This window comes from Vitis riparia, chromosome 4, assembly GCF_004353265.1.
Source record: "Vitis riparia cultivar Riparia Gloire de Montpellier isolate 1030 chromosome 4, EGFV_Vit.rip_1.0, whole genome shotgun sequence".
In the NCBI taxonomy this organism is placed as follows: Eukaryota; Viridiplantae; Streptophyta; class Magnoliopsida; order Vitales; family Vitaceae; genus Vitis; species Vitis riparia.
The window spans coordinates 3,047,267-3,075,030 of NC_048434.1; the positions used below are offsets into that span (position 1 = coordinate 3,047,267).

General features: G+C 35.9%; 5 protein-coding genes and 1 long non-coding RNA gene across 7 annotated transcripts; 4 read left to right on the forward strand and 2 right to left on the reverse strand.

The window, feature by feature from the left end:
* Positions 1 to 963: 963 nt before the first annotated feature.
* LOC117913511 (probable lactoylglutathione lyase, chloroplastic) lies at positions 964 to 6,773 on the forward strand. Its single transcript, XM_034828507.1, has 9 exons — positions 964 to 1,190; positions 2,171 to 2,369; positions 2,453 to 2,577; positions 2,721 to 2,785; positions 3,272 to 3,484; positions 3,615 to 3,662; positions 4,878 to 4,985; positions 5,215 to 5,355; positions 6,424 to 6,773. Exons 1-9 carry the CDS (start codon positions 1,037 to 1,039, stop codon positions 6,463 to 6,465), a joined length of 1,095 nt encoding a protein of 364 aa, XP_034684398.1. The 5' UTR covers positions 964 to 1,036; the 3' UTR covers positions 6,466 to 6,773.
* On the reverse strand, positions 6,465 to 9,172 carry LOC117913510 (VAN3-binding protein). 2 transcript variants are annotated; one of them, XM_034828506.1, is made up of 9 exons: positions 9,081 to 9,172; positions 8,709 to 8,980; positions 8,533 to 8,598; positions 8,331 to 8,399; positions 7,883 to 8,255; positions 7,410 to 7,574; positions 7,264 to 7,313; positions 7,048 to 7,105; positions 6,465 to 6,967 (listed from the first exon to the last, which is right to left on the reverse strand). In XM_034828506.1, coding segments are annotated over exons 1-9 (1,251 nt in total). In that variant the 5' UTR covers positions 9,082 to 9,172; the 3' UTR covers positions 6,465 to 6,770. The 2 variants fall into 2 exon arrangements, with proteins under 2 accessions (XP_034684397.1, XP_034684396.1); XM_034828505.1 differs by having other exon boundaries at positions 6,495 to 6,967; positions 7,264 to 7,574.
* On the forward strand, positions 7,034 to 9,699 carry LOC117913512. The gene is made up of 2 exons (XR_004651101.1): positions 7,034 to 7,347; positions 8,045 to 9,699. It is a non-coding gene; the product is annotated as an uncharacterized LOC117913512 (long non-coding RNA).
* Positions 9,700 to 11,882: 2,183 nt separating this feature from the next.
* Positions 11,883 to 14,146, reverse strand: LOC117913548 (aldehyde oxidase GLOX1-like). Its single transcript, XM_034828547.1, has 3 exons — positions 13,713 to 14,146; positions 13,175 to 13,335; positions 11,883 to 13,092 (listed from the first exon to the last, which is right to left on the reverse strand). Exons 1-3 carry the CDS (start codon positions 13,908 to 13,910, stop codon positions 11,919 to 11,921), a joined length of 1,533 nt encoding a protein of 510 aa, XP_034684438.1. The 5' UTR covers positions 13,911 to 14,146; the 3' UTR covers positions 11,883 to 11,918.
* A 2,201-nt stretch (positions 14,147 to 16,347) lies between these two features.
* LOC117912702 (protein NRT1/ PTR FAMILY 1.1) lies at positions 16,348 to 19,002 on the forward strand. Its single transcript, XM_034827388.1, has 4 exons — positions 16,348 to 16,462; positions 16,547 to 16,764; positions 17,287 to 17,828; positions 18,108 to 19,002. The coding sequence occupies exons 1-4, from the start codon at positions 16,348 to 16,350 to the stop codon at positions 19,000 to 19,002; spliced, it is 1,770 nt and encodes a 589-aa protein (XP_034683279.1).
* A 1,536-nt stretch (positions 19,003 to 20,538) lies between these two features.
* On the forward strand, positions 20,539 to 26,176 carry LOC117913560 (protein NRT1/ PTR FAMILY 1.1-like). Its single transcript, XM_034828558.1, has 3 exons — positions 20,539 to 20,712; positions 21,031 to 21,578; positions 25,311 to 26,176. Exons 1-3 carry the CDS (start codon positions 20,542 to 20,544, stop codon positions 26,068 to 26,070), a joined length of 1,479 nt encoding a protein of 492 aa, XP_034684449.1. The 5' UTR covers positions 20,539 to 20,541; the 3' UTR covers positions 26,071 to 26,176.
* The last annotated feature ends 1,588 nt before the right edge of the window (positions 26,177 to 27,764 follow it).

Consider the following 27,764-nt stretch of genomic DNA (forward strand, 5'->3'; position numbering starts at 1 on the left):
CTATTTAAAAGTAACTTATTGATATCAATCAATATAATTAAATTGAACCTAATGATAACAAGTTCACTTTAATTATGTTGATCGGTATTAACTGTTTATTTTTAATTAAATAAAAAAAATCAAATATTTTGTTTTTTTCAAAAAACAAACACCTCTTAAGTATTTCTTAAATAAGTTATAATTATAATAAGATTAATTAATGCAATCATTAAATAAACAATTCAGATTAAATTTGTGTAATGTAGATGGAAAAAAAAAAGTTGATATAAATTTGACTTTAATTAAACATGATTACACTTAATCAAATCCATTTAAAAAAAAAAACTTCATATTTGAGTCATATTAATAAAGTCATTTAGTCTAAAGGTTACATGTAAAACATAAGCCAGATGACTAAGTAAGAAGACCTAATATGTAGAAAATCATAACATGAGTGATTAACAGATTTTGTTTCCTATATTTCCACTCATGTGATACTTTATTATATGATATGTATATATAAAATCCATTTGTATAGATATCATCATTTACATTTTAAAAACCGTATGCATTAGAAGAAGTGTGTACGATTTGTGAAGGTGTTTTGATTGATTAAAAAAAAAAAATCTACTTCAACCGATATGCCCTTATGCATGGCATACATAACATAAAAATCACACTTAGAAAGCGTCGACAATTAGCTGTTAATTTTAATTACCATTAACTCTAGTTTTGAGGGCAGAAACTCGTAACCTTAAAATATTTAGCGGACGAGTCATTAACAAGTCGAACATTCTAGAAATATGCGAAAAAAACTCAACCACAACTAGGCCCATTAAAAAAGGGGCTGATTTGCGCAACATGGGCCATGCCCAAGTGTTATTAAAAAAAGCCCAATCCCCAAGCCCATGGCCACCTCACCACACCCGCAGACATTATAACTAACGGAGCCGGCGCCGGCCACTTCTCTCCCAAAAACGATATCTATATACATACCAAGAGTCAAGACCACCACCACACACACCCACCCACCTGCAAACACACGCAGAGGTAGACAATGAGGACGCTTCCAATGGCAACGACGCCGTTTCAACACCTCTCTTCATCCCCACCTTTTCTCTCCTCTCTCAGATTCCCCACTTCTTCCTTCGCTTCTTCTCTCACTGGTTTCACCTCTTCTCGTCGACTCGCGCTTTTCCACCTTGGCACTGGTACGCTCCATTTCCAGAAACCTACATTTTATTTTCTTTCCTTCTTTATTTTTCTCTACATTAAATCATGAAATTTCACGTTGTCTCTATTCGGTTGTTCATTGGTCGGGCGCGGATTACAAAAGCGTTACATTTTTTTTTCCTTTTAATTTTTATTTGTGCTCTGTTTTCTTTGCTGAGAAAATGTGGAAAGAGAAAAGTAAACTTATTGAAAATTTAATTTAAGTTTTCCAAACTGAAAACTCAACTGAGCTGAGGTTTTCACTTATTCTTAGGCTTGCCTGAGCGAGGAATTGAAAATAAAAATAAAAATAAAAATAATCTCCTTCACCTTTTTCCAACATTTTCTCGGGAACCAAACGGAGCATTATTGAACTGAGGCCACGGGATCAGATTGTGTAGAGACTGGGTCATTGGGAAATTTGAGCTCCTTTGTGAAACAGTGCGTTTTAATCAGAATGATGCCTTGTACAAACAATGTAAGGCCAATGGTTAACTTGTAAATAGTTGGCTTAGTTGTTAGGTTGTTTGAACAAATCTAGAAGTTAAGAAAGTAGTTTCACAGTCTGTCATAAGCTTCTATTTAAAGAAGCTCTTGTGATCAATTTCAGCAGTGTGTGAATAACAAGTCCTCTGTTTTCTTCAATCTAAAATCCCCTATTTTCCTTTGTTTTCATTAATCCTAATAACCAAAAAGGAAAACGGAGAAAGTCTGGATCCGTTTTGAGAAGTTACATGCACAACGATGTCGTTTTAATTATGTGGGTGGAGCATGGACCGAGAAACCTGTCTGTCAGTTTACAGGGAAAGACAAAACGAAGAAAATGATAATGATGGCTTTTACAGTAGAGACAAAAGTATATGAATTTTTTTTCCTGTTCAAAAATGAAAGATTTGGTCTTTAAATGATTTTCTCTGCAACCAAACCTTGGAATTTTTGAATGGTGCACTAATGGATTGGATTTGCTTGGTTTACCCAGCTATACCTCAATCAGAGTTGTTGGGTGGAAAAACATTGAAGTTATTTAGAATGGAAGGAAACATGCTAGAGGCTGGCACAGCTGGAAATATGGCACAAGCTGCCGTTTCAGAGGGAAATGTACTGGAGTGGGCCAAAACTGACAAGCGAAGAATGCTTCATGTTGTTTACCGTGTGGGAAACTTGGACAAGACTATGAAGTATGATTATTTAGAATAACATTGATGAATTCAGCATTTGGTGATGTGTACAAAGATTATTAATTAGCTTGTGAGGATTGCAGATTCTATACTGAGTGCTTGGGGATGAAACTATTGAGGAGACGTGATATACCAGAGGAGAGATATGCGAATGCTTTTCTTGGATTTGGGCCCGAGGATTCCCATTTTGTTGTTGAACTTACTTACAGTAAGTCAATGCTTAAACTTCCAATCTCATTTCTTTTTTGAATGCTAAAATGTGCATGATGCCCTTCTATGAAACCTACAGTGATGTTGATGATGGCTTCTCGTTTGGGGTTTTTATTTATTTATTTGTTTAAATGATGGCAGATTATGGAGTTGACAAAATCGACATTGGAACAGGTTTTGGCCATTTTGGTATTGCAGTTGAAGATGTAAGTAACTACTACCTGAAATGGATAGACTTTCTCTTTTTGTCATTACATCAAGTCAAGCAATAGAACATGTCTTAATTTTATATCATAGAAATTAATTTCCTCTCTGTAGCCATTTCTTTTTTGACTAAAAGTAGGAAAATGCTTCTCCATAATCTTCTATCTTAATCTTGAGAGTTTTGTGCTGTAAGAATCACTTTTGGCTTCCATATGCTTCAAAGTTCCTTAGGCACAAAATCTTCTCTAGGTGCACAATGGCAAATCTAAAAATTTAGCCCATTTCAATTTGGCAGTAATTAGACATGTAAAGCAACTGTGATGGGATTAGTCATGCATAATATGGGTATGAAACAACTTTTGACCTTTGTATTCACATGGGGATCTGATGATTTGTAATTTTGTAGTAACTCATTCTGGCTCAGATGTCTTATATGTACTCTGCCAACATCAAGATGTCTTATAAGCAACTTTTGAAATTCTCTGTAGGTCGCCAAAACAGTGGATCTGGTAAAGGCAAAGGGCGGAAAAGTTACCAGGGAGCCTGGTCCTGTTAAAGGTGGCAAAACAGTAATTGCATTCGTTGAAGATCCAGATGGTTATAAGTTTGAACTTTTGGAAAGAGAGCCTACACCAGAGCCCTTATGTCAAGTAATGCTTCGGGTGGGCAATCTTGATCGCTCCATAAAGTTTTATGAGAAGGTGAGCAGTGTTCCATGCAGTATGTAAGTTGCTTTCTTCATGAAAATTTTAACAGTATTTGTTGGTAGTTCTGCTGTCATGATCATGAAATATCTGGGTTTTTAAATCCTTGTCTTTCCTGAATCTTTAGGCTTTTGGCATGGAGCTTCTCCGCAAAAGAGATAATCCTGAATACAAGGTAATTTCACAAATTTTGCTCATTGGCTAAATGGATAAACTTTTGCAATTCTCCAGCTATGCATATATACCTTTGGAATTAAAAAAAAATTAGAGTTCTTTTCCTATTTGCTTAGTTCAGATGTATAGGTGTACAACACCTACCCAAGAATTATAGAAAGAAAAAGGAAAGAATAAAGTACAGCTATAAAATCTGATCCTATCGATAGAGCCTAAAAACTGGAAGTCGATATCTTAATTGTTTATGTGATTAATTCCCCAAAATCTGCTATATACAAATAGCTAAAAAAACAAAAGAAAGGAAAGAAATTAAATGCCAACTGGTACATACTTTCAGTTCATGTATTCCAGCATTTTCCACATGAATCAATTTGTAGGTTAATGTTATCACATGTGGATGAGTTTGTAAGGCTGCATAATTGATGAATTTGTGTATTCCTCATACACATCATGATCGAAGTGCAGCCAGCATTTGATGATATCCCAAAACCTGGAGTTTGATTTGTGAACTCGCGTACACCAGTTGATTTGAATAGGTGTTTGATTTTTCTGATCTCAAAATCTTTCGACATGGCTACTCTGGTGATCTGTTGTGCAAAATGCTAGTTTGGATATGTGGTTGATTATGTTTTTTGTATATGGTCATCCTCTGTTTCTCCCTTTCATCGAATCAGTAATAGGTTGTGTCAGGCAACTGCTGTGTAGGACTGTATCTGTACCCAAACATGTGTCTTATCGTGTTGACATTGGTTGTCCTGTGTCTTCAAAGTGGTTGTATATAACAGGGGTTTGGAAGGAGATTTTATATATTGTAAGCTTGTGTCATCTTACGACATGTATATGTTAGTGTATGAAAATTTAGAACTGAATGCTGTTATCTGACATGCTGAGACAGACTCTCATGCTGAACCCCAGTGCTCAGAATTGCAGGGAAACTAAATTAATGGCTAAGCCATCAAATTCATGGTTTACCCTTCATGAGTCCACCATATTTACTAGGAAATATTTTATTAACAAATCTGCTCTTTAGACTCTCATCATTGTTAATGAAAGAAATTTTACCTTGTGAAAGCTTTCTTTGCTTTTCATCTTTGTTATTTTCTTTATTGAAGTGCATGGAGGAAAAAAAACAATTCTTATGTGAGCATTGCTTGATGTTGTTTGCATATCTCTACTCCATTGATGTTTTATTGTGTGACTTGTGTCTATGTACCAGTATACAATTGCTATGATGGGCTATGGTCCTGAAGATAAGAGTGCAGTGCTGGAATTGACTTATAACTATGGGGTCATGGAATATGACAAAGGAAATGGCTATGCACAGGTGAATTCTCAACCTTTCCCAAAACGTGTTTTACTGTATTTCAGAGGCATATTTAAATTTCAGGTCAGTTTGCGAATAGTGTTATCAGAAACCTTTTTGGCTCTTCACCGGGCTTACTCTACTCAACTGGTTTCAACTAAGACTTGATATCAACTACTTGTGCCCAGTACTCACCAGGCTTGCCCTATTTTATTAATTTGCTTTTGACTTATTCTTTATATTTTACCAGATTGCAATTGGCACAGATGATGTTTATAAGACTGCAGAAGCAATCAGATTGTGTGGGGGGAAGATTACTCGTGAACCTGGGCCCTTGCCAGTTATCAACACTAAGATCACTGCCTGCTTGGACCCTGATGGATGGAAATCGGTATGGCTTTTGACCACTAAAATTTTAGATCATTTAAGATATTGTTCCTAAATTTGCATATTTTTAGCCTGATGTTTGCTTCTCTAAATTGGATGAATTCATCGGTTTGCTAATGATAGTTATTTTGAAAGAGTAGGGCATCCAAAATAACAATCAATAAGCAACAATATGAAGGATGTACATATGCAGGAACTGCATTCTTGTGTATTTTGCCTTAATTTGATTTATCTTTTACCTATCCCCTGACATGATCACCACCACTCCATAGAAAAGAAAAAGGTGGAAGAAAATTCACCAACTCGAGCTTTCCTTGGACTTTTACCCATTGTGTTCTGAGTTTAAACTTGAGTAACCAAATCTTCCAAGAGACCTAGGTTTTTTGCCCATTCTCATTTTTCATTATGGTGGATTGGAACCAAGTCATTCTCCAACCATTTACTCCCATAAAGACGGGATGCAGGTCCCACCTATTCACTTTCCCTTATACTCTTTAAAGTTTTGAATGTTAAGGGTGTGCTTGGGTCACAAGAACACATTCTTTTGGTTGCCTACCATTAAAACTGCAACAATTCCCCCATTATGTTTACTTTCTTTTATGCTAAATGATTTATTATATTATATCAACATGTATTCATATGCACTGTGGAGTCTGAACCTTAAGGCATTTCTAAAATTGCCAGTAGCATTCTTACTTCCATTATTTCGTGTCTTTCTTACACAGAGTTACTTAAACTTCAAAAATCTCAAATTTGGAAATTGGTGCACTACATTTTCTGCCAAACTTTGCTGTCTTGGTTTGTGTATCCATGTTTTATTTCTTGTTGGCAGACTCCTATCAGAAAAATGAAATATGTCCTATTCACAAAAAAAAAGGTCCCCTAGCTAATAGCCCTAGATTTTAAACCTTTTCAATAACATAATTATATGATATATTGTGAGGGTTTTATGCATGAAAATTATTTCTGCAATCTTTTCTTTGAGAAAGGTCGTGTTTTATTTATGCAGTGATAGCATTAATCCACGTGGTTTGATTCCCCACCAAGTCCTTCTCATGTTTCCCTTGTGCAGGTCTTTGTTGATAATGCTGATTTTCTCAAGGAATTAGAGTGATCAAAGCATCATCAAAGCTGCCATGTGACTTGACTGAATCCTTGAAAGGATTCATTACAATTTTGTTTATTAAAATTATCTCCTTGAGCCACTTTTCTTACAAAAGCTCCTGAAATGAAAATGTGTTCAATCCCATCATGTAGATAACCAATCACTCTATATACAACTGTAGCAGCTGTAATATGTGCTTTCTGACCCTTCCCTCAACACCTGTTTAGGAAGCTTGAGATGTTCATTCCATGTTAATTGCTTACAAAAATCACAATCTACTTCTCCACTAATCCAAATTTAAGTTTGTTTCGGTTTCATATCATGCTAGCCCGGCAGTGCAACATATACTGGATCCCTTCAGCCCACATTTGTTTATCACTGTTATTTCTGCATTCAAATTCTATTATCCTGTCATCTGTTTTTATCCCAAAGTAAGCCCTCTGCTCGCTGCTCTCTTCCCTCTCCCTCCCCGGCCATGCTGGAATGTCACAATAGACTCCAGAGACTACACCTACAAAGTACAAGCACAGCATGTTTTGATTGAGATGACAAGGGCAGAAGCAACAAGGTAACAAATTAAATTTTCCTTACATTTCTTCTTTTTTGTAAATGTTCCTGCCATATGCTTGCTTTTCATTTTAACTGCCACCTGCTTCAACCAAAGTCTCAAGTATTTAACACCATGAATATATGAAGGATAAACAAGAACCCCAAAATGGGGAAAATCTGATATAAATAAATATTTGATAGCAATCTTAAAAAGTAATATCCTTCCTTTGATTTTCTTATGGATCCCCCGGATTTTACCTGCCAACATGAATCTATGTTGAAAGAAACTTGCTTCCAGTGGAGTGCTCCTGCCATCAACATTTCCACAACCGCAAAAATCAGGTTAGCATATTTGCTTCCTACCGAGGTTGGTAGATATAACCTCAATACTGCATGATGGATACCTTTCCTAGTGCGTTTAAGAAGTTCTCCTCCCCTAGAGACAAAGTTCAATGCAATCAAGATGTTTGATTCTCTGCCTTCCTCAATCTGTTCCTCAGAAAGAACAAGGGTTGCAGTTCCGCACCCCTTTTGCAGCCTTGCCCTTAGAGTGGCAGCTCCACGTAAGGCTACAGCAATAATTGATGAGGTAGATTACACAGTGACTGATGTTGGACAGTCTTAATAGTAAACATGTTATATGAAATGACCCAGGATTTGATTTCATTTCTCACAAATCAATTAAACTAGTTGATGTTCAACTGGGTTGGGTTTTAAGTGAATCTGGCCAGGTCTACCATAACAGAATTGGAGAGTTTTTGAGTCACTGTGTCAAGTTAGTTGAGTTCTTAAAAAGTATGTGGTTGATTTTAAGGGAGATTGAGCTTCATGTTTAAAAATGATGAATCAATTAGACCTGTCAGAGTAATTGCAATACCAGTAGCTGCTCCAGCTGTTAGAGTCATGATATCGCCATTAGTCCTGGCATTAACTGCTGAGTTAACAGCCATTAAGATGTGGTCATGATCAGCTCCCATGTCCTCAGCAATTTCAATGCAATGGGATGCCACTAACGCTGCTGCAGATGCAATTGCAGCAGATGTTTTGGAAGGCTTCTTGTGTTGGGTGGCCAAGACTTCAGGCGATGCCGCATTTGATGCAGCAAGTGCCGCAACAGCAGCAGCAACCCCTGCAACGGATACTGCTGCATGCAACTGGGCATTGTGAGTTCTAATCTCCTGCTTCTTCCTCTCCTTTTGATCTTTCAACCATCTCCCAAATGTTTTCCCTCTCATTATGCTTTTATATAGCTGCAAAAAGAACATTAATGAGGATGATGAAGATAATAACAATGATCAGATCAAATAATGACTAAATCAAGATACCCCATTTCTGAGTAACTGTTGATTTGATAGGAAATCCGGGTTTAGCGCCTGATGAAGTAGAAATAATTCCTGCACCGATGAAACAAGTTCAAATCCAATTTGTACTATGAAAGCAGCTATGTCTACTAGTGTTTTTGTGAAATAAAAAGTAATTTCCAGAAGTAAAATTTTGATGTGCCTGTACACTTTGAAACAGAGTTACCTTCATGTCATCACTATCCCTAGGAGAAATTGGAGGGCTACCCCCACCTGGTAATTGTTGAATAATCTGTGACACAAGATTATAAAGATTATAGTTGAAAAGTAGCTCTATCTTTGTCTCTGTTCAAACAAGCTATCTAACTCAATAGAGAATTATGGTCAAGATAAAGATATTACAGCTTCCTCTGAAGCCACAGAACTTGCAACATGAATTTCAGCTTCATTGCCAACCGAACAGAAGGCGGAGTACTTGTCCAGGTTGTCAGCTGCAAGAGCCTTAGCGAGCTCCATGGCCGAGAGGCTCCATGATCTAGCAAGAAACTCCATGGACTCAATGGGAGTTTCCGGTGGTGCACATGTCTCCGGCAGCCAACTCGCAGGCCCATCTTCCTCGATGTTTTCCAGACGACGTGAAGGGCATTTGAAGCCTCCGCAGGAGCCCACAGACACTGCAACAGTTGCACCAAGAAAGGAAAAAAACAAATCAGTATCTTATAGTCATTGCAGGTAGCTCAGAATCACAAAAAGCATACTCCTAAAATATGTTACTTGTCAGAATGATGCTCTGCTTCAAGTAGAGTTGAACATGAAAGCAACAACCAAGATGATGAGAAGAGGAAGGAGGAGACTATGGTATTTAACAATGGGGGGTTGGTTCTCAAAGGTGGAAGTTTGTTTAGTGTAGGGAAAAGGGAAAGATAAAAGGAGAGAAAGTGGAGGCATATTATTCTGCGTACTATATGACAGGACCCCATTAAAGGTCTCTCATCTTTGTCCTCAACTTCCAGTCGTTTTTTTTCTTTTGTTTCTCTACTCTTTTGGTGCTTTATACATAAAGAGCTAAAGAACATTTTTTGAGCGGCGGGTTTCATCATGACTTGGCCTTCCTTTGCCACTATTTCTACGGTCTAAAGCAAGAAAAAAAAGGGCCCTTCTGCACCCCTGTATATAATCCTCCGGATTGTAGCCAAATGGTACCCAAGAATTGTAAACTTGTGGATGTGCCAAGACCATGGTTGATTGGGCTTGGCGAAATTTTCTTTTGCCTGCCTCATCTGGATGACCCATTTGACTCGGTCCAACTGAAAGGAATGGAATATTTTTTGTCTTTTACCAAAAGAATATGGAAATATGGGAAATTGATAACATAATCACCCTTTTTGTACAATCTCCAGCCAATTTTTTTCACATGGGTATGCTGTTTGACATTCATTAGCACCTTTTTCCTTTGATAAGATATAAAAGTGAAGTAATTATTCACTAATCTGGCACGAAAGAAGCTAACAAAAGCAACTGCTATTGGGGTAAAATAATTTTTTTTTTTCAAACACAAAGTTCAATGCTCCTCGGTTGAAGCTCCTAATCTATCAATACTTTGCTTTATATTGGAAAGTAGAAAGTTCCCAGCATGGGTAGGAGTAATAGGATTGCATTTGGATAGAATGGAAGTGTATGATGAGCTACTCTTTTTGTCCCAATTACACAGGGGTGAATAATTTGTGTTCACCTTTCCAAGCCAATTCAGATTTCATGGGAGGGAGGGATGTTCATCCTCTAGAAGAAGTTCAAATTCAATTGAATGGGGCCTCTGAAAAGAGTATGGGGTGCATCCATGGTAGGCTTCATACAATCATTTCAGTTCAAATATCAGTCCAGCAGTGAGCAACTCTCTCTCTCTCTCTCTCTCTCTCTCTCTCTCCTCTCTTTCCTCTCTTTCCTCTCTTTCTCTCTTATATATATGAAATAATAAATCCATACATAAGAAGTTACAATGTACCACATCGTTACTTGGCAAAAGTTTCATTTCCAGTATTAAATAAGTAGGATAAAATCTTAATTTCTTATGATGATACAAACAAATTAGATGAAGCTACAAGATATAAACGTATGAAATTCGAATGCAAAGCCATAATACTTAAAAATATACACATCACATCATCTCACCGGTGATATCTTTTTGATATCTACCACAAAAGTACCTTTCTATGGTGTAGTAAGATCCTTATATAATCATTGATAAGACGCCCAGGGTAAGAACCTCATATTCCTAAAAATATGCTTACCAATGATTTTGCTTGAGCTCTTAGAAATAATCTCAAATAATCTCACTTAAAGCTCTCAAATAGTAATCTATGTCCACCATGATAAGACATGATGAAATAAGCCCCACAAAAATAGTATTTCAGTGCCATTATTTGAACCCAAGATGAGCCCCATGGCTCTATCATTTGCCTTTCTCAAGCAAACCCTACAAAGTGAAGGCTTCTTTTCTATTATTTAACTGTGGAGTGAGGTAGCCACACGGGAGAACCATCAAGCAGACGCTATCTCTTTTGCTTTCACTCTTTATCACTGCTTTATGTCTAATTATGCCTTAGAAGTAGAAACTATGCACTAACCATTCTCAGGTCCCACAACCCACTATTCATAAGCACCACCCTCTCCCAGCTTTTGAACCTCCTGGCTCCTCCCCTACCCAACCACCCCCATTCCCCCTACTGCACAAGCATGAAGAGATAGTGAATTGTTAATTGTATTCTTTCCCAAAACCAAGAAAGCAAAACCCTTTTTTCTTTCGTTCTTTCTTTTTTGTTTTTGCAAAGCTTAAGCTTAGAAAATTGCTTCCTCATAAAGCCCCTGGGATTATTAAAAGCCTGCCAAACCACCCGGTTCGCTTGTTAGTGGAACACCCACAAAGATTACATATAGTTTACTGAAACAGCTCCAAGGGACAAGCTTTCCTTTTATAGGCTTTTAGAAAGGGGAACAGTAAAAACAAACATGCGTTATGGCTCAGAGCACCACCTCTGGTCAGAAAGGATGCCATATTGTATAGCGTGGGAGTTTGTGAACATACCATATTTCACATGCTTAGTCATTGATAGTTGTAATCAACTTCGAAAATATCGAAAATTTCAAATCTTTTAGCCAAATTAATGGTGAATACCTGCCACCCCAGAGGAACCCACCTTTTATCGAAACTGGAAAAATGAAGTCATTGACTTGTAAATAGCTAGACTTTTCCTTTTGGTGTCAAAATAATCAGTGGGGATCTTCATCTTTCTCGTATGAAGTGACAATAACACATTCCATCCTCCTGGTTCATCCTATTACCTAAGGGAAAGAAGCTAAGAATGCTGCTATTCCACCTCTCACTATTTACCTTTTGATCAGGTACTCATATATATATATATATATATATATATTTTATGTATTTTTTAATTAATATTTTCCTTTTTCTGGGTTCATCTGGTTCTCCAGGACTGCTGTGGTTTCAATTGCAAGTCATAATTTTTGTTTAATCACAGAAAATTGTACACAACTATGATACAACCAAAAATATAAGGCAAATACAAAACAAGAAGAGTAGCTTAGAAACTTTTTTTCTCAATGAATTTTGGTCCATACTCCAGGACTAGGGAGTCCTTGATGTACAACAAAAATAAGGTAATAACCTGGCGGAGCCACCTTGGCCGATGGTGGCGCCACCACACTAACCCTAAATCTTCCTCCGCCGGTGTTAATCAACTGCCTTTTAGCTAATATTAGAAGCCTTTGGTTCATAGAAAAGCCATGTGTAGTGAATGGTGGAGCATACATGGTCACCTTCAAGTCTGATAATTTCACCCTTAGTATTGTTTTCAACTTAAAGACTACTGTAAGACCCTTTCCGTATTTTACCATTTTACGTTTGAAGTTTGTTTCTATTTTTGGGCGGTCCGATACCCGTAGAGGATCCAAATATGGTGGGTAAAACTTCTCGACCCGAAATTCTGTCGGGTATTTGGTGCCCCTAGTGAAATAATAATTTTTTGTATTACTACCAGCCACTAAGATTGTGCCATCTGGCAGTAATGCTGATGTGGAATGGTACATTCTGGCTATTGATGTTGCCTTAAGTTCGGTGAACCGTTGGGTAATCGGGCTATCGGGTTTGTAAAGCACGGGCACATAATTCGGATCATCCGCGAAGTTCCAGCCCGAAGTGCCCCTCTTGGCTCCATTAAGCATTAGAAGATCTCCCGTCGGCAAGACCAACATATCTCCCATGACCCTCGGTGTTGGCATCACCTCCTTGGTCCACGTGGCATTTGCAGCTGTAATTTCCATCCTCCCACAATCTTGGAGTGCAGTCAAGTACACGTCTTTTTCAGCTAGCTTCGCCGCCTCGGGCCTCGCACCACCACAGACGATGACTTCAGCACGAATGACTTTCGGGTTCGGGTCATGGAGTTGGATGGGGAGAAGAGCTGACATTCCAGAAGCCGGGTAATTTCTTGACCCACCAGATAGAATTGGGTAGCGTCGAATAATCTTATGGGTAATCGGGTTAAATAAGATCGAACGGTTGTTAGCGAAAATAAAGAGATTCCCGTCGGTGGAAAGGAAAACAAATGGGTAGAGGTTGTTCTCTACATCGTCGGTGGTCCGTTCTAGGAATGTGAGTTTGAAAACCTTGAAAGTGGATTTCTTACGTCTAGGGATGAATTCATAATTGAACATGCGACGTCCACCGATCACTACAAACCTGCCATCTGGCAAAATATGTTGCGTTGAATACCTGATCATAAGAGAATAGAATACATATATTGATTAGCAGAAATAAAACTATAAGTTAAAGTAATTGAAAGTATTAATGGTACCATCTTTTTCTGGAAAGTGCACAAGAGTACTCAATCCAGCGAGAGGTCTTGGATCCTGAAAGATATCGAACAGTCCTAGCTCCACTGCTCCATCCACCAGCTTGCACAAGGGTCCCATTGGCTGAGAGCCCACCCGAAGACCCCCATGCATTGGTCACCATCTGATCATGAGCTAGACATATATATAACCATTAGAAAATCACCCCTTTTGCCTACTCCACACTAAAAACAAGGCGAGATGGATATTGGAAAAAACTCATCCATTATCATACCTGACTTATACGAGCAAAATTCTAAATTGAGTGCATGCATATTGAGAAGCCTAGTAGTTGCAAAATTATTATGGTGGAATAAGGGAATGCCCAATCTCCCTCAACTTATTCCGGGTTTAAAAGAAAATTATCCAACATGCTTGAACATATTCCGAATCCGTCCTACTAAGAATAGGGCAAAACGGGTACTAAAAAACTCATCCATTATCATGCCTACTTATGAATATGATACGAAAGAAAAAAAAAATATTCTGAATTGAGTGCACCTTGAGAGGCCTGATAGCTGCAGTTTTGGTATTGTATTCTACGGCATGAGCCCAACAATCCTCGTCATTTATCCCCCGTTTTCTTAGAAAAAGACGACATTTCCATCTCGACAGTCGAACTTGGGATGGTCCAAAGTTTGCGGCCTCAACCATGACCACCTTGTTAGTTCTAGGAAGTAAAACCATATGCATGGCCATTACACCTGAGTTATGAGAAACCAACTCCCATCCACCTTTGTACTCCCCTTTACCGCCATTTTCCTTGCTTCCATCGCTATATTTTTTGCCCCCTTTCTCACTATTGCCTTCTCCAAAAAGGGCTATGAAAGGGTCTATTAAGGGACCCTTGAAAGGCGTATGATCTCCAGAGAAGATGGGCTGTGTGAAGCATTGGCTGAGGAAAAGAGGGAGAAGAAAAATGGGTTGGAATTGGAAGGCCATTTCACAGTCTAAAGAGAATTCCATTTGCTCCTCATCTATCTTCTTATTTGCTTAGCTCTTGGGAGGACTTTTGGGTGGTTGTTGGACTTCTAAGGTGGTTTTTATTTTCTGGTGTAAACTGGGTCAAACTTTTACTAAAATGAGTAGTAATCAAATCTCTTCATCATTTTAATTTAAAATTATCTAATTATGCTTTCTTTTTTTAATATTTATCAAAAAGATGCTATCAATTAGGCTCTATCACATTTACAATTCGATTTTCACGGCTTTCGTTTGTACCATACATAAAATATTATAATTTTATATATTGATTTTATTCTTTTATATTTTAATTTCATTTGTCTGTATTTTAATGTTATTTTTTTACACTTTGATTCCATTTATTTGCATTATAATTTCATAAATATTTATTTTTTTGTTTAAAGGCCCTAATTTTATTACTAATCAAATTTAATGAAGTTTAATAAGTACTATTTTAATATTTTAAATTTTTTCTTTATTTAAAATATATATTTAAATGATGGACAAAGAAAAAGTCTTTAAGAAAAAAAAAGGGTTTTTTAAACTATTCAAATCACTTTGTTAAGAAAAAAAAAAGTTAGTTTTTAAAATTATGTAATTTATTAATGTTAGACATTGGTTGTTGTGCTTGTCAAAGTAGTAAAAAAATCATTAAAAGTATCATCATCATCATAGAAGAAAATCTCAGATCCCATATGGTTTACAAGAGTGTGACATTGTAGCTTAATTGTTTCTTATAAAGTTATGTCAACATTTTGTATTATTTGATGAACATTTACCCATCAAATAAAATTAAAATCAACTAAAATGAAATTTCTAATTTGACCCTATTTTCCTTTATTTCTTCACAACTTCATCCCACTCACTCAATCGATCAACTCAAATATTTAATAAAGCTGCTTTTTTACTTTTCCTTTTTTTAAAAAAAAAAAATTTGCATTTCTCTTTTATTATAAAATAATTGCAAAATATTTTTTTTTATTAACAAAACCACGTGCATATATTAGCGAAAAATAAAGAAAAAGACTAGATTTTTAACATGATTATATGATGAATGTGACCCCTAAGAATGCATCAATACTAAAAAATCCACTAATAAAAAGGAAGTTCATAGAATGCACCAACACTCAAGAATCTACTAATTAAAATAAACGATAAGGGTTTTAATGATGAAGCTCTTGAAAAAAAACCTCTCAATTGTGATTGTGCTATTTAAAAACAAAACCCTAAAATATTAAAACTCAACCCTGATCATTTCAAGCAAGACAATAAAATTGATTCAGACTTTATAATCCAATATCTTGCCAACTTATTTATTCTTAATTAAGATATAAAATTAAACAAAGTGCTATCCTTTTATGAACAAAACATTAAAAAAATAAATAAATAAATTGATTTATAACTTTTTATCCATTGTTATCTAAAAACAAAATCTTAAAATATAAAAACTCAACTATGGTCATTTTAAGCTAAACACGATAAAACTGATTAAGCGTTTATAATCCAATATCTTCTCAACTTACTTATTCTGAATTAAGACATAAAATTATACAAAGTGAAGGTGAACAAAACATAAATAAAAAAAAATTGATTTGTAATTTTTTATCAATTGTTTTCAAGTAAATTAAAAAATAATGAGATGAAACATATTAATTTCTTTTTGAATATTTGAATAAATTTTCTAAACAGAGAAAATGTTTCTATTTATTCTATAATGATATATCATGAGATAATAATTTTTTTTTTTGAAAACCTTTTCTAATATTAAAAGGAAACGAATAATAGAAATTGCACTTTCTGTAAAAATGCATACCATGTAATTATTATTAATTATAAGAAAAAATTTAAACCCTACCAAATATATCCACTTTTTCCAAATAAATAATAATTTTTTTATTTAATAAAATGCAATTATCTTGCATATCATTAAGTCTATGAAGAAACTAAATTAAAGAAACAACTCAGACATGCATCATTTTTCTATCAGCACATGTATATGATTCGGAGAGATGACCATACTTCTGTATCAATCTCTTCATTTTTTTCTGTATCCATAATGTCGGTGAGATTTTCTGAGCAGCACGAATTCGAAAGTTGAAGTGGGTATCTGAGAAAATATTAATAAAATTCTCAGGTGGCATTCAGCAGAGTTCAATCTTCTCTTCATACTGTGATGGAGCAGATTGGGGCGGAAGATACGATGGGGTTGTCTTCAAATCCAAAGAACCCGCTCCATCAGCCTTCAAAGTCAAGACTTGGTGGTTTTAGAACCATGCCCTTCATTATAGGTAATCACTATAAGGGGTGCTGCAAAGGTGATTAGTAAGTTCAGAATTTATTTTTTTTGGGTGACTTTTTTTTTTGGGTTGCAGTGAATGAGGTCTTTGAGAGAATTTCAAGCTTGGGTCTGATGCCCAACATGATATTATACTTGATGAGGGGATATAACATGGAAGCTATAGAAGGGTCTAACGTTTTGTTCATTTGGTCTGCTGTTACCCATGCGTTGGCCATTTTTGGAGCTTTTCTCTCTGATGCTTACTTGGGTCGGTTCAGGGTCATCGCTCTCGGGTCTTTCTCTAGCCTTACTGTAAGTCGATTTCTGGTTTTCTTCAATTTTCTGTAATTTTATTTTATTTTTGTTTGTGTCTGTTTGTTTCCCGGGAAAATTGCAGGAGAGGAAGAGGTGTTGAGTTTTTTTAGATAGTTGAATGGACCATCCTTTGAATGGGTAAAAAATTCTGAATTCCCTCTGTGTGGTTGCTGATAAAAACCAAGTTCCACAGTTTATAATTGAATTAAAAATGGGAAACTCCGCTAAACCATGCAAATTGGTTCTAAGTAATGAAATATTTAAGATTCAAACTGTGGATTTCTTTTCTTGTCTTAGATTTTCCCAGCAGCCAACCAGAGGGGGAAATAATTTCCTCTTGGCCTCGTTTTGTTAACCTGTTTCATCATATGTATTTGTAATTGGGTAGAAAGATTCCTATTAACAACCAAAAATTTACTTTTCTCTGGAAACTGAAAACATTTTCTCCCAAGACAAGCAGTGCTCATCAATATTGATTTTCAAAATCTAATGGTGCTCAGGTTTGCTTTGTTTCAATAGGGGATGATTTTACTCTGGTTCACAGCGGTGATTCCAGGGATGAAACCTCGGCCATGTGAACAATTTAAAGATGATTGCAACCCTGCAACACCAGCCCAACTTGCAGTACTGTTCTCTTCTTTTGGGCTAATCTCAATTGGGGCTGGTTGCATCAGACCTTGTTCAATGGCCTTTGGTGCAGACCAATTGGATAAAGAAAACCCTGATAGCGAGAGGATCTTGGACAGCTTCTTCAATTGGTACTATGCTTCTTCTGCAATGTCAACAGTGATTTCTTTAACAATTATCGTGTACATTCAAGATCACTTGGGGTGGAATTTCGGGTTAGGAGTTCCTGCAATTCTCATGTTCTTCTCTGCCCTCATGTTCTTGTTTGGCTCTTCGCTTTATGTCAAAGAGAAGCCAAGCTCGAGCTTGTTTACTGGATTTGTTCAAGTTCCTTTTGTGGCATTCAAGAATAGACACCTCAAACCTCCTTGTGATTCTGATGAATATTACCATCATAGTCATGACAAGAAGCTCGCTCCAACCAATCAATTAAGGTATTGTCATTATCAGCATTATCGCCATCACTGATTTGCCGTTAGTACCTAGCATTCTTGACAATTGCCGCTTTAAGATTCTATTAATTTCTTTCTTGAAGCTGATAATCAAAGTTTTCTTGGATCTTCCGAGTACATGACACCAAATGTATATTATAAGCTACTTTTTTTTTTTTTCCTAATAGTAATTTCACTGTTCTTGATATGTATATACATTACTTGTGACACCAAGTCGTTCCCAAATCCTGAATTTCATGGGCTTTGTTACTATGTACCTAGGTGGCTAAACAGAGCTTGCATGATCAGAGATCCTGGGAGAGACTTGAGCTCAGATGGGTCAGATCCAAATTCATGGAGTATCTGCTCAGTGGAACAAGTGGAGTCCCTCAAAACCCTTCTAAGACTCATCCCCATATGGTCCACAGGCATCATGATCCTAGTGAGCATGGGCCAGACCTCATTTACCACACTCCAAGCAAACACCATGGACCGATACCTCACCCCAAATTTTAAAATCCCTGCAGCAACCTTTGCTGTGTCCACAGTCGTCGTTCTCACGATATGGATTCCCATCTATGACATTGTACTTGTTCCCATACTAGCAAGATACACCGGCTGCCCTCGTGGTCTCAGCATGAAATTCAGAATGGGAATCGGGTTGGTACTTTCTTGCGTGGCCATGGCTGTGGGAGCAATAACAGAAAGCGTGAGACGGAGAATCGCCAATGAACAAGGCCTGGATGAGCAACCAGCTGCCACATTGAACATGTCTGCAATGTGGCTTCTGCCGCAGTTCATCCTGTTTGGATTCGCCGAGGCTTTTAGTGCAATTGGGCAGATTGAGTTTTATTATTCCCAGTTCTCCAAGAGCATGTCAAGCATTGCAGTGGCTCTCTTCACTGTTGGGATAGCTGGTTCCAACTTGGTGGGAAGTCTTCTGGTGAATGTTGTGAATAGTGTCACAAGCAAAGGTGGTAAGGAAAGCTGGTTGTCAAGCAACCTTAATAAAGGTCACTTGGATTATTATTACTGGCTGATTACCATCTTGTGTTTGATTAACATCATTTATTTTCTTGTTTGTTGTTGGTCTTATGGTCCTTTTGAGGATGAAAAACCTGGCATCTCTGATGAGGGAGAAGCTAATATTGAGTATAGGGCTTTACCTTCATCTTGATTTATATACATTCCTTTTAATGGATGACAGTGACTTACAAATATAATATGACTGACATGCTTCGGTGGTGTTCTCTCTTTTGGTTTACTACCATATCATTTACTTCATGCAACTTGAATTAATTCAATTCTAATGATAGAGAATAATTCTGTTAGGACGCAACAATGTCGTTCTTAAGTTAGTGGATGAGTCACTCAAATAACGATAGTCAAACATCATAAAAGACTAACTTACCCGCATTATACATCAATTGATTTTTAGATGAGATAATCAAAACCTGATCCAAAAATTCATATCAAAACTAGGGTCATAGGTTCGAGCCCCGGGTCTTCATATAAAAGGGAGGGAAATATAGGGGTTGTCAAGTAATAGAATCAATTTTTTTTTTGGATCAAACCAATAACAAACTATGGAACTTCGTTTTATGATTTATAATGAAAGCTAAGATTTGAAGGCTATATATTTTGTTTTATATTAATTTAATAATTATATAATTAAATTTATTGGAGTTTTTCTTACTACTAGAAAATTTTATAAGAGATTTTTCAAAACTCCCGGTAAAAAAGTTGAATATGGTTAGATCAAGGGTTTTATTTATTTTATTTTTCATTTTCATTTTTTGAAAAATACAAAGAATGAATAATGATAAACATTAAAAAAAAAAAAAAAACCAAAACAAAACTCATTCCCATGGCAAATGAAGGGAGGCATTATGAGTCGATTATTGTAATTTTAGATTTCAAGTAGAATTCAACATTCGAAAAGATGAGTTTAATATAAAAATCTTAAAGGTAAAAGGTGAAGTCGGACTTTGAAAAGATAAATTCTATATAAAAAGTGAACTCCTGCTTTCAAAAAACTAAATTTAGTGTAAAAATAAAATAAAGTGTCATATTTTTTATTTATTTTTCAAACAACCAAAATTTTAATATATTGCTTCTTTTTCCGAGGCTCCATGTTAAGGCATCAAAGTCCATTTCATAAGCTCATTTTTGGAACATTAATATTCAAGTGAGTTGTTGATTTTTGTAATGGAGCCCACCACCATTAAAAATAAACAAAATAAGAGATGATTCTAAATAAAAAATAAAAATCAATTTTTCATAAAAATAAAATAAATAAAATAAACAAAGAGCTTAATTTTCTGATCAAACTCCACTCTATTGACCAATTGAGTGGAAATGGTGATTGGGAGTCTGCCACTTCTGCTGCCCAATGCCCACATTCCCGAAGAAATAAAGAGAGAGGGTGAGAGCTGTGAAACACTGCACCATTTAGCAAGCTCCAAATTCATACTGTGATGGAGCAGATAACAGCAGAAGACAAGATGGGGTTCGCTCCAAATCCTAACAGGTCACGCTATCCACCTCCAAAGCCAAGATATGGTGGTTTCAGAACAATGCCCTTCATTATAGGTGAAAACCATATGTGGGTGTAAGCTCAGAAGCATTCATTTGTTTTTCTGTGTTTTTTTGTGTGATGTTTGATGCAGTGAATCAGTCTTTGGAGAAAGTTGCAGGGTTTGGTATAATGCCCAACATGATATTCTATCTGATGAATGGGTATCATATGGAAGCTGCAACTGGGTCAACCATTTTGTTCACTTGGTCTGCTTTTTCCAAATCCTTGGCCGTTTTTGGAGCTCTTCTCTCTGATTTTTACCTGGGTCGGTTTAGGGTCATCGCCTTTGGGTCCTTCTCTAGCCTTCTTGTAAGTAAACTTCTGGGGTTTCTTCAAATTTCTTTTAGGTATGAATCTGTTTGTTTCATGAAGTCAAAACATCAAGATGTATGAAGCCTTTTGCTGAGGAAAAAACAGTTTTAGATAAATGGAAAACTCAGCCTACGCTAAATGGTCCTTAACAATTTCTTTAGGCCTCGTTATCTTAAGGTGTTGTTCATCATAATTGTTGGTAATACACCTGAAAATTGTTTGTTTCCTGGAAAAATATTTCAATCAAAAGAAGGAGACCTCATCCATTTTGATTTTCAAACTTCAATGTTGCTCAAGTTTGCTTTGTTTCAACAGGGGATCACACTACTCTGGTTAACTGCCATGATTCCATGGTTGAAACCTCCCCCATGTAACCAATTGAATGATAATTGCAACTCTGCAACACCAGCCCAACTTGCTGTCTTATTGACTTCTCTTGGGCTAATCTCAGTTGGAGCTGGCTGCATCAGACCTTGTTCGATAGCCTTTGGTGCAGACCAATTACACAATAAAGAAAACCCCGATAATGACAGAGTCTTGCAAAGCTTCTTCAATTGGTATTATTCTTCCATTGGAGTATCAACAGTGATAGCTTTAACATTTATAGCATACATTCAAGATCACTTGGGATGGAAATTCGGGTTTGGAGTTCCTGTAATTCTCATGGTCTTCTCTTCTCTCATGTTTGTCCTTGGCTCGTCTCTTTACATCAGAGTGAAGCCTGGCAAGAACTTGCTTACTGGATTTGTTCAAGTTTTAGTGGTGGCGTTTAAGAACAGATGCCTAACTCTTCCAACTGATTCTGTTGGATATTACAATCACAGCAGTGATCCCAAATTCCTTGCTCCGACTAGTGAGTTAAGGTATAGTCATTATCGGCATCATGACTCAGTTATTTTATGACTTGCTCAGGTATCATGATACTAAATTATTCGTGAAATTAAATGCTCGGTCAGAATCTCATTGTTTCTGTTTCTTTACTAAGAATATGAGTCCTTGGGTCACAAACCCTACTTTATTTTTGTTTGTAGGTGTGTGGACCCCGCATTTCAGCTCATGCATTTCCCACCCGATGGCGAGCTCGATTTTGATTTGTGGAAAATGATTTTTTATTGATTAAGAAAAATGACTTATTTTTGTTTTATTTTTGAAAGGGTAAACAAAATAAGAAAGAAAAACCTTAAGTGCGACTCCTTATCTTGGAAAAGGTGATCTACGAAAAACCGGATCGGGCTCGGGGGTCAGGTTACTTATCGGGAAGGTACGGTAGAAGACCATAGCACCCCTCTAAGTCCCTAAAGTCGGGTCTCTACTAATAAAACGAAGCTGACATGACAATCAGTAGGAAAAATCAATGAATACTCACCTAAATCATGTACAATATGGGAAACAAAACACGCAATAGAGATTGACCAGAATGAGAGTAGGTGCATACCTCAGCCACGAGCCACAATGCGCTATCAAGAAACGGGATTAGTGCAAAATTAATGAATACAAAATATAACTTATGCATATTGGGGTACAAACGGAACTCAAGCAAAATACATTAAGCACGACGATTTACGATCAACAAGGATCAAACCTGGGGCCCCCACCAAAGCCCAATTTTTCATTCATGAGCTAGTCTCACAAATCTTGTGTTTTAGAATTATGGAGAATTCATGATTGCTTACCAGAAGATTATTTAGGAACTGAAAGGGGATTAAAACTATTCGAGTGAAAACCGGATCCTTGGAGCTTATTTGAAGATTAGAGTATTTGGAATTAAATTTAAAATATTAGAGCCTCGGTAATTAAAATGAAATTTGCCAAAGAAAATGAGTAATGAACTTTAGGGAATTAAACTGAAAAGATATAGATTTTGAAAGTTGAATTTGCAATAATAATAATAATAAGGAATGAACTTTAGGAAATTGAACTGCGAGAATATAGATTTTTAATAATAAGAAGAAGAAATGAACTTTAGAAATTAAATGGCTAGAGTATAGATTTTTAATAATAATAATAATAATAATAATAATAACAATAAATGATAATAATAATATGGATAAACGAAGGGGGTTAAAAAGGGCTTTGGAATTATAAGGGCCTAAGATTGATAACAATAACGATAATAATAATAAGGATAATTACAATAACAATAAGGTTTTGAAATAATAATAATAATAATAATGATAACAAGATTTTGAAAGTCGAATTAATGATAACAATAATAATAATGAGATTTTAAAAGTTAAATTAATAATAATAACAATAAGGTTTTGAGGGTTTGAATTAATAATAACGATAATAATAATAATAATAATAATAAGATTTTGAAAGTGGAATTAATAATAATAATAATAATAAGATATTAATGATAAGATTTTAAAAGGTTGGATTAATAATAAAAATAAGAATAAGATTTTGAAAGTGGAATTATTAATAATAATAATAATAATAATATTAATGATAAGATTTTAAAAGGTTGGATTGATAATAAAAATAAGAATAAGATTTTGAAGGTGGAATTAATAATAATAATAATAATAAGATATTAATGATAAGATTTTAAAATGTTGGATTAATAATAAAAATAAGAATAAGATTTTGAAAGTTGAAATAACACTAATGATAGTAACCGGATTTTGAAAGTTTGAATTAATAATAATATTAATAATAATGGTAAGATTTTGAAAGCTTGAATTAATAATAATGTTAATAATAATAATAATAGTAACGATAAGATTTCGGAAGTTTGCATTAATAGTAATAATAATAATAATAAGGTTTGAAAGTTTGAATTAATAATAAGATTTTGAGAGTTTGAATTAATAATAGTAATAATAATGAGGTTTTGAAAGTTTGAATTAATAATAATAATAATAATAATAATAATAATAATAATAAGGTTTTGGAAAGTTTGGGAATTAATAATAATAATAATAATGAGATTTGGAGAGTTTGAAATAATAATAATAATAGGATTTTGAAAGTTTTGGATTAACAATAATAAAAATAATAATAACAATAACAATAAGATTCGAAAAATTGAACAAATAATAATATTGACAATGATAATAATAATAATAATAGCAATAATAATAATTAATAATAATGATGATATCCGTTAATAATAATAGTAATAATAATAATATCCGCTAATAATAATAATAATAATAATAATGATAATAATCCGTTAATAATAATAATATCCAATAACAACCATAATGATAAATAATAATAATAATATCTACTAAGAATGATAATAACACTAGTTAATAACAATAATAATAATAATAATTAAAATTAATAATAATGATAATAATAATAATAATAATAATAATATCCATCTCCATTAAGCCCAAGTCCATAGGCCTGAGCCCACTAATAAGCTCCATCTCCATCAAGCCCAAAGCCAATAAGCCTAAACCCATGTCCAATCATTAAAAGAGCCCAACTCCATCAAGCCCAAATCCATATCCTATTTATTAAAAAAAAGTCCATCTCCATCAAGCCTAATCCCATGTCCATTCATTAAAAGAGCCCAACTCCATCAAGCCCAAGTCCATGCCCTTCTTAAGCCCAAGCCAAGTCCTCATCTTCTGAGGTGAGAGAGGCAGCGCCGGAGGGCCTCAAAATTTGTCCAGGCTGCCCGCTTTTCGCTCCGCCGCCTCGACTATCGCCACCCGCGCCGCGTTCGCCGTCGCATTCCAGCGTCGGCGTTCAGGAGTGGAGCCTGCAGCTGCGGCCTGGTGAGGAGCAGTGGCGGCAGTCCCGGGATGCTTGCAGCAGAAAGGAAAAACGAAGGATGGGGCAGCTTGCGTGCATGGGGCACCGCTTGCATGGGAATCCACAATGGTGAAACAAATGGGCATGAAGATGAGTGGGGACATTATTGATAGCATGGACGGCTGGAGATGATGGGGATATGAATCACAAAGTGGTGGGATGGGTATGAGGAGTTTAATGAGAGAAAGCAGGTGTGAGAAGTTCGGTAAGTGCAAGTGAGAAGTGCATGAAGATTTTTGGGAAGATGGGAGGTGGATGAACGACCTGGTTCACTGAACCTCAGCAGGTTGGTTAGTGAAGGCATTGCTCCACCAATCAGTCAAAAACAGAGTGATAAAGAGAGGAAGAAAAGCATGGAAATACAGAGTGAACCTAGCTATATTTCATGGGTAGTCAATAGAGCTGGGGGTAGGCATCATAAACATGAGACAAGAGCATGATTCTTTTATCCATATCAGGTTCGTGAATGAAGTCACGCGTCAAATGTTCGCAGGGGAAGCCCAGGAAGCCAAAGAAAAATTAAACAGAGCGTGCATACACATAAACAGCTTCAGCAAAACAAATCAGTAATTTTTGATGCCCAAACCAATCAACAGAAAATAAATCATACCTATGAACCCAGAGAGTTTCTTCTGTGTCTCCCCCCCAGCACACCTCCTCCTTCCTTTTTCTTTCTTTTCTTGTCTTCCTCAGCAAGCCATCCTCGGCTCTTGTTCACGTCCCATCTGGCCGCCCCCTCCGCCTAAATCCCGGGGTGGTCAGAAGATTATAATCATGAAAAAAAAAAAAAAAATGCCAGCTATCTCTCTGGGGGGGTCTACAAGGTGCCTGAACAAAGCTTGCATAATCAGGGATCCCAACAGAGACTTGAACTCAGATGGGTCGACTTCAAATCCATGGAGTCTTTGTTCAGTGGAACAAGTAGAGTCAGTCAAATCTCTTCTCAGAGTCATTCCCCTATGGTCCACAGGTATCATGATCCTAATGAGCATGGAGCAGACTTCATTTTCCACTCTCCAAGCAAACACCATGGATAGACATATTACCCCAAATTTTGAAATCCCAGCAGGGACATTTTCAGTGTTCACAATCGTCACTCTTACAATATGGTTACCAGTTTATGACTGCCTACTTGTTCCCATATTGGCAAGATACACTGGCCAGCTGCGCGGCCTCAGCCCCAAAGTTCGAATGGGAATAGGGTTGGTATTGTCTTGCATGGCCATGGCAATGGCAGCAGCAACTGAAATGATAAGACGGAGAATTGCCACTAAACAAGGGCTAGAAGACCAACCGGCTGCCACAGTGAACATGTCTGCACTGTGGCTACTTCCACAATATGTCCTTCTTAGACTGGCCGAAGCTTTTAATGGAATTGGGCAGAATGAGTTTTATTACTCTCAGTTTCCCAAGAGCATGTCAAGCCTGGCAGGGGCTCTTTTCACACTTGGACTGGCTCTATCTGGCTTAGCAGGAAGTCTCCTGGTGAATGTTGTGAATAGTGTGTCACAACCAAAGGAGGGAAAGAAAGCTGGTTGTCAAGCAACCTCAATAAAGGTCACTTGGATTATTATTATGGACTGATTAATTGCTGTATTGGGTATGATTAACTTCATTTACTTTCTTGTTTGTTGTCGGTTATATGGACCTTGTGAGGATGAAAAGACTAAACTCTCTGGTGAGGTGGAAGATGAACAATTTCTGTATAGTGCTTCGCCTTCATCTTGATGTGTATACATGTCTTTCATCTGTACCAAATTATCAATGCTATCGGGATGCTTTCCCTCATGTCTCCGCTTTTGTTCTTTTCCTTTTTGTCATTTGTATATGCAGAAGTGAACCAAGCTGATTCCCTCAATGGTTTTATGGTCATGTCCAAAAGGAAGTGGGGGCAATAAGCGAACTAGATAACCATTCTTGAGAACCAAAGCTCATTTCTTAGGTGGTGCGGGTTACCATACTTAACAATCCCTCTCCCAACACGAGACTCGTGTGAGCTAAACCCATGACCAAACTCCGGTTTCAATTATTGATCCCAAGACTTCAACCACCATTCGAAAACTAAATGCTTCTGAACAATTCTTTTATCACAGAAGAAAAAGTGAAAAGAAACAAGGGCCGGAAAGAATGTGGAGGTTCAGGGAGGGGCGGACCACCTGTAGAACGCCTTCATCCTACAGATGATGACAACAAAAATGATGACAAATTAATGTAGGCAGCTTCTTCAAATTTATGCACAACAAACACTTGGCATCTTTATTCATTCATTACTTCTCAATCAACGTTAGACAGCATCATAGTACGGACGATGAATGTTTTCTTTTTCACTTGCCAAAGTAGTACTGTGGTCCTCGGACCCCCATACTCTCTACCCATTATAGTTGGGTGTTTGTTTTCCTCCTAAAAGATAGAAATCTTAGACCTCCTAAGATTTACCTTTAATAAAATTAAAGACAAAATGCATTTAGACAGAAGATCTTATGAAAATATGTTTAGAAATTGAAAAGTATTTATAAGATTTTCATGCTGGAATTAACAGAAAAATAGTTGCTTTCCTTGCTAATTTCATTTATTTTTATTAAAATGTTTTCTCAAGCTTTTGTACTTGTTCATCATTTTTATTTCCGTTAAAAACTCCGGTAAATAAGATCTTATGAATTATAGTTTAATAAATTACAATAGATCTACAAAATTCACCGAATGTCATTGTGATAAAAATCATCTTACATAAATTGCTTGCAATGTTGAGTTGTTTTGGTAATACCTTGTTACTTTATATTGGTACTAGCACCTTGAATATTTTCTCTACTTACTCTCTCATATTAAGTAGATGTTTTGAAAATTAACTTAATAATTAAAAGTAACTTAATAACTTAATTTAAGTTATTAACTATTAAGAATGTTTGATAAAATAACTTAATAGTATGTCTTAAAGTAAAAAACAATTTCAAATAATAAATAAAAACAATTAACTTATTCTTAAATTTACATATTTATTTTAGCTTTTTACTTTTATTTGTCTTAATTACTTCTATGATCTCCTTTACTATTCCAATACCTCTTTTAATGATTTAAAATAAGTTTTAAGTTAATTTTATCAAACAACCTTAATACTTAAAGTAAGAATTAAGTAATAAGTTTTAAATCAACAATTTAAGTATAATTTAACTTAAAGTTAACTTAAGTCATTAAATAACAAAAATTAAGTTTTATCAAACACTCCATAAACATTTGTATGAATGATGAAAACCTTACAAACATAAAATGAGTGGAGAGAC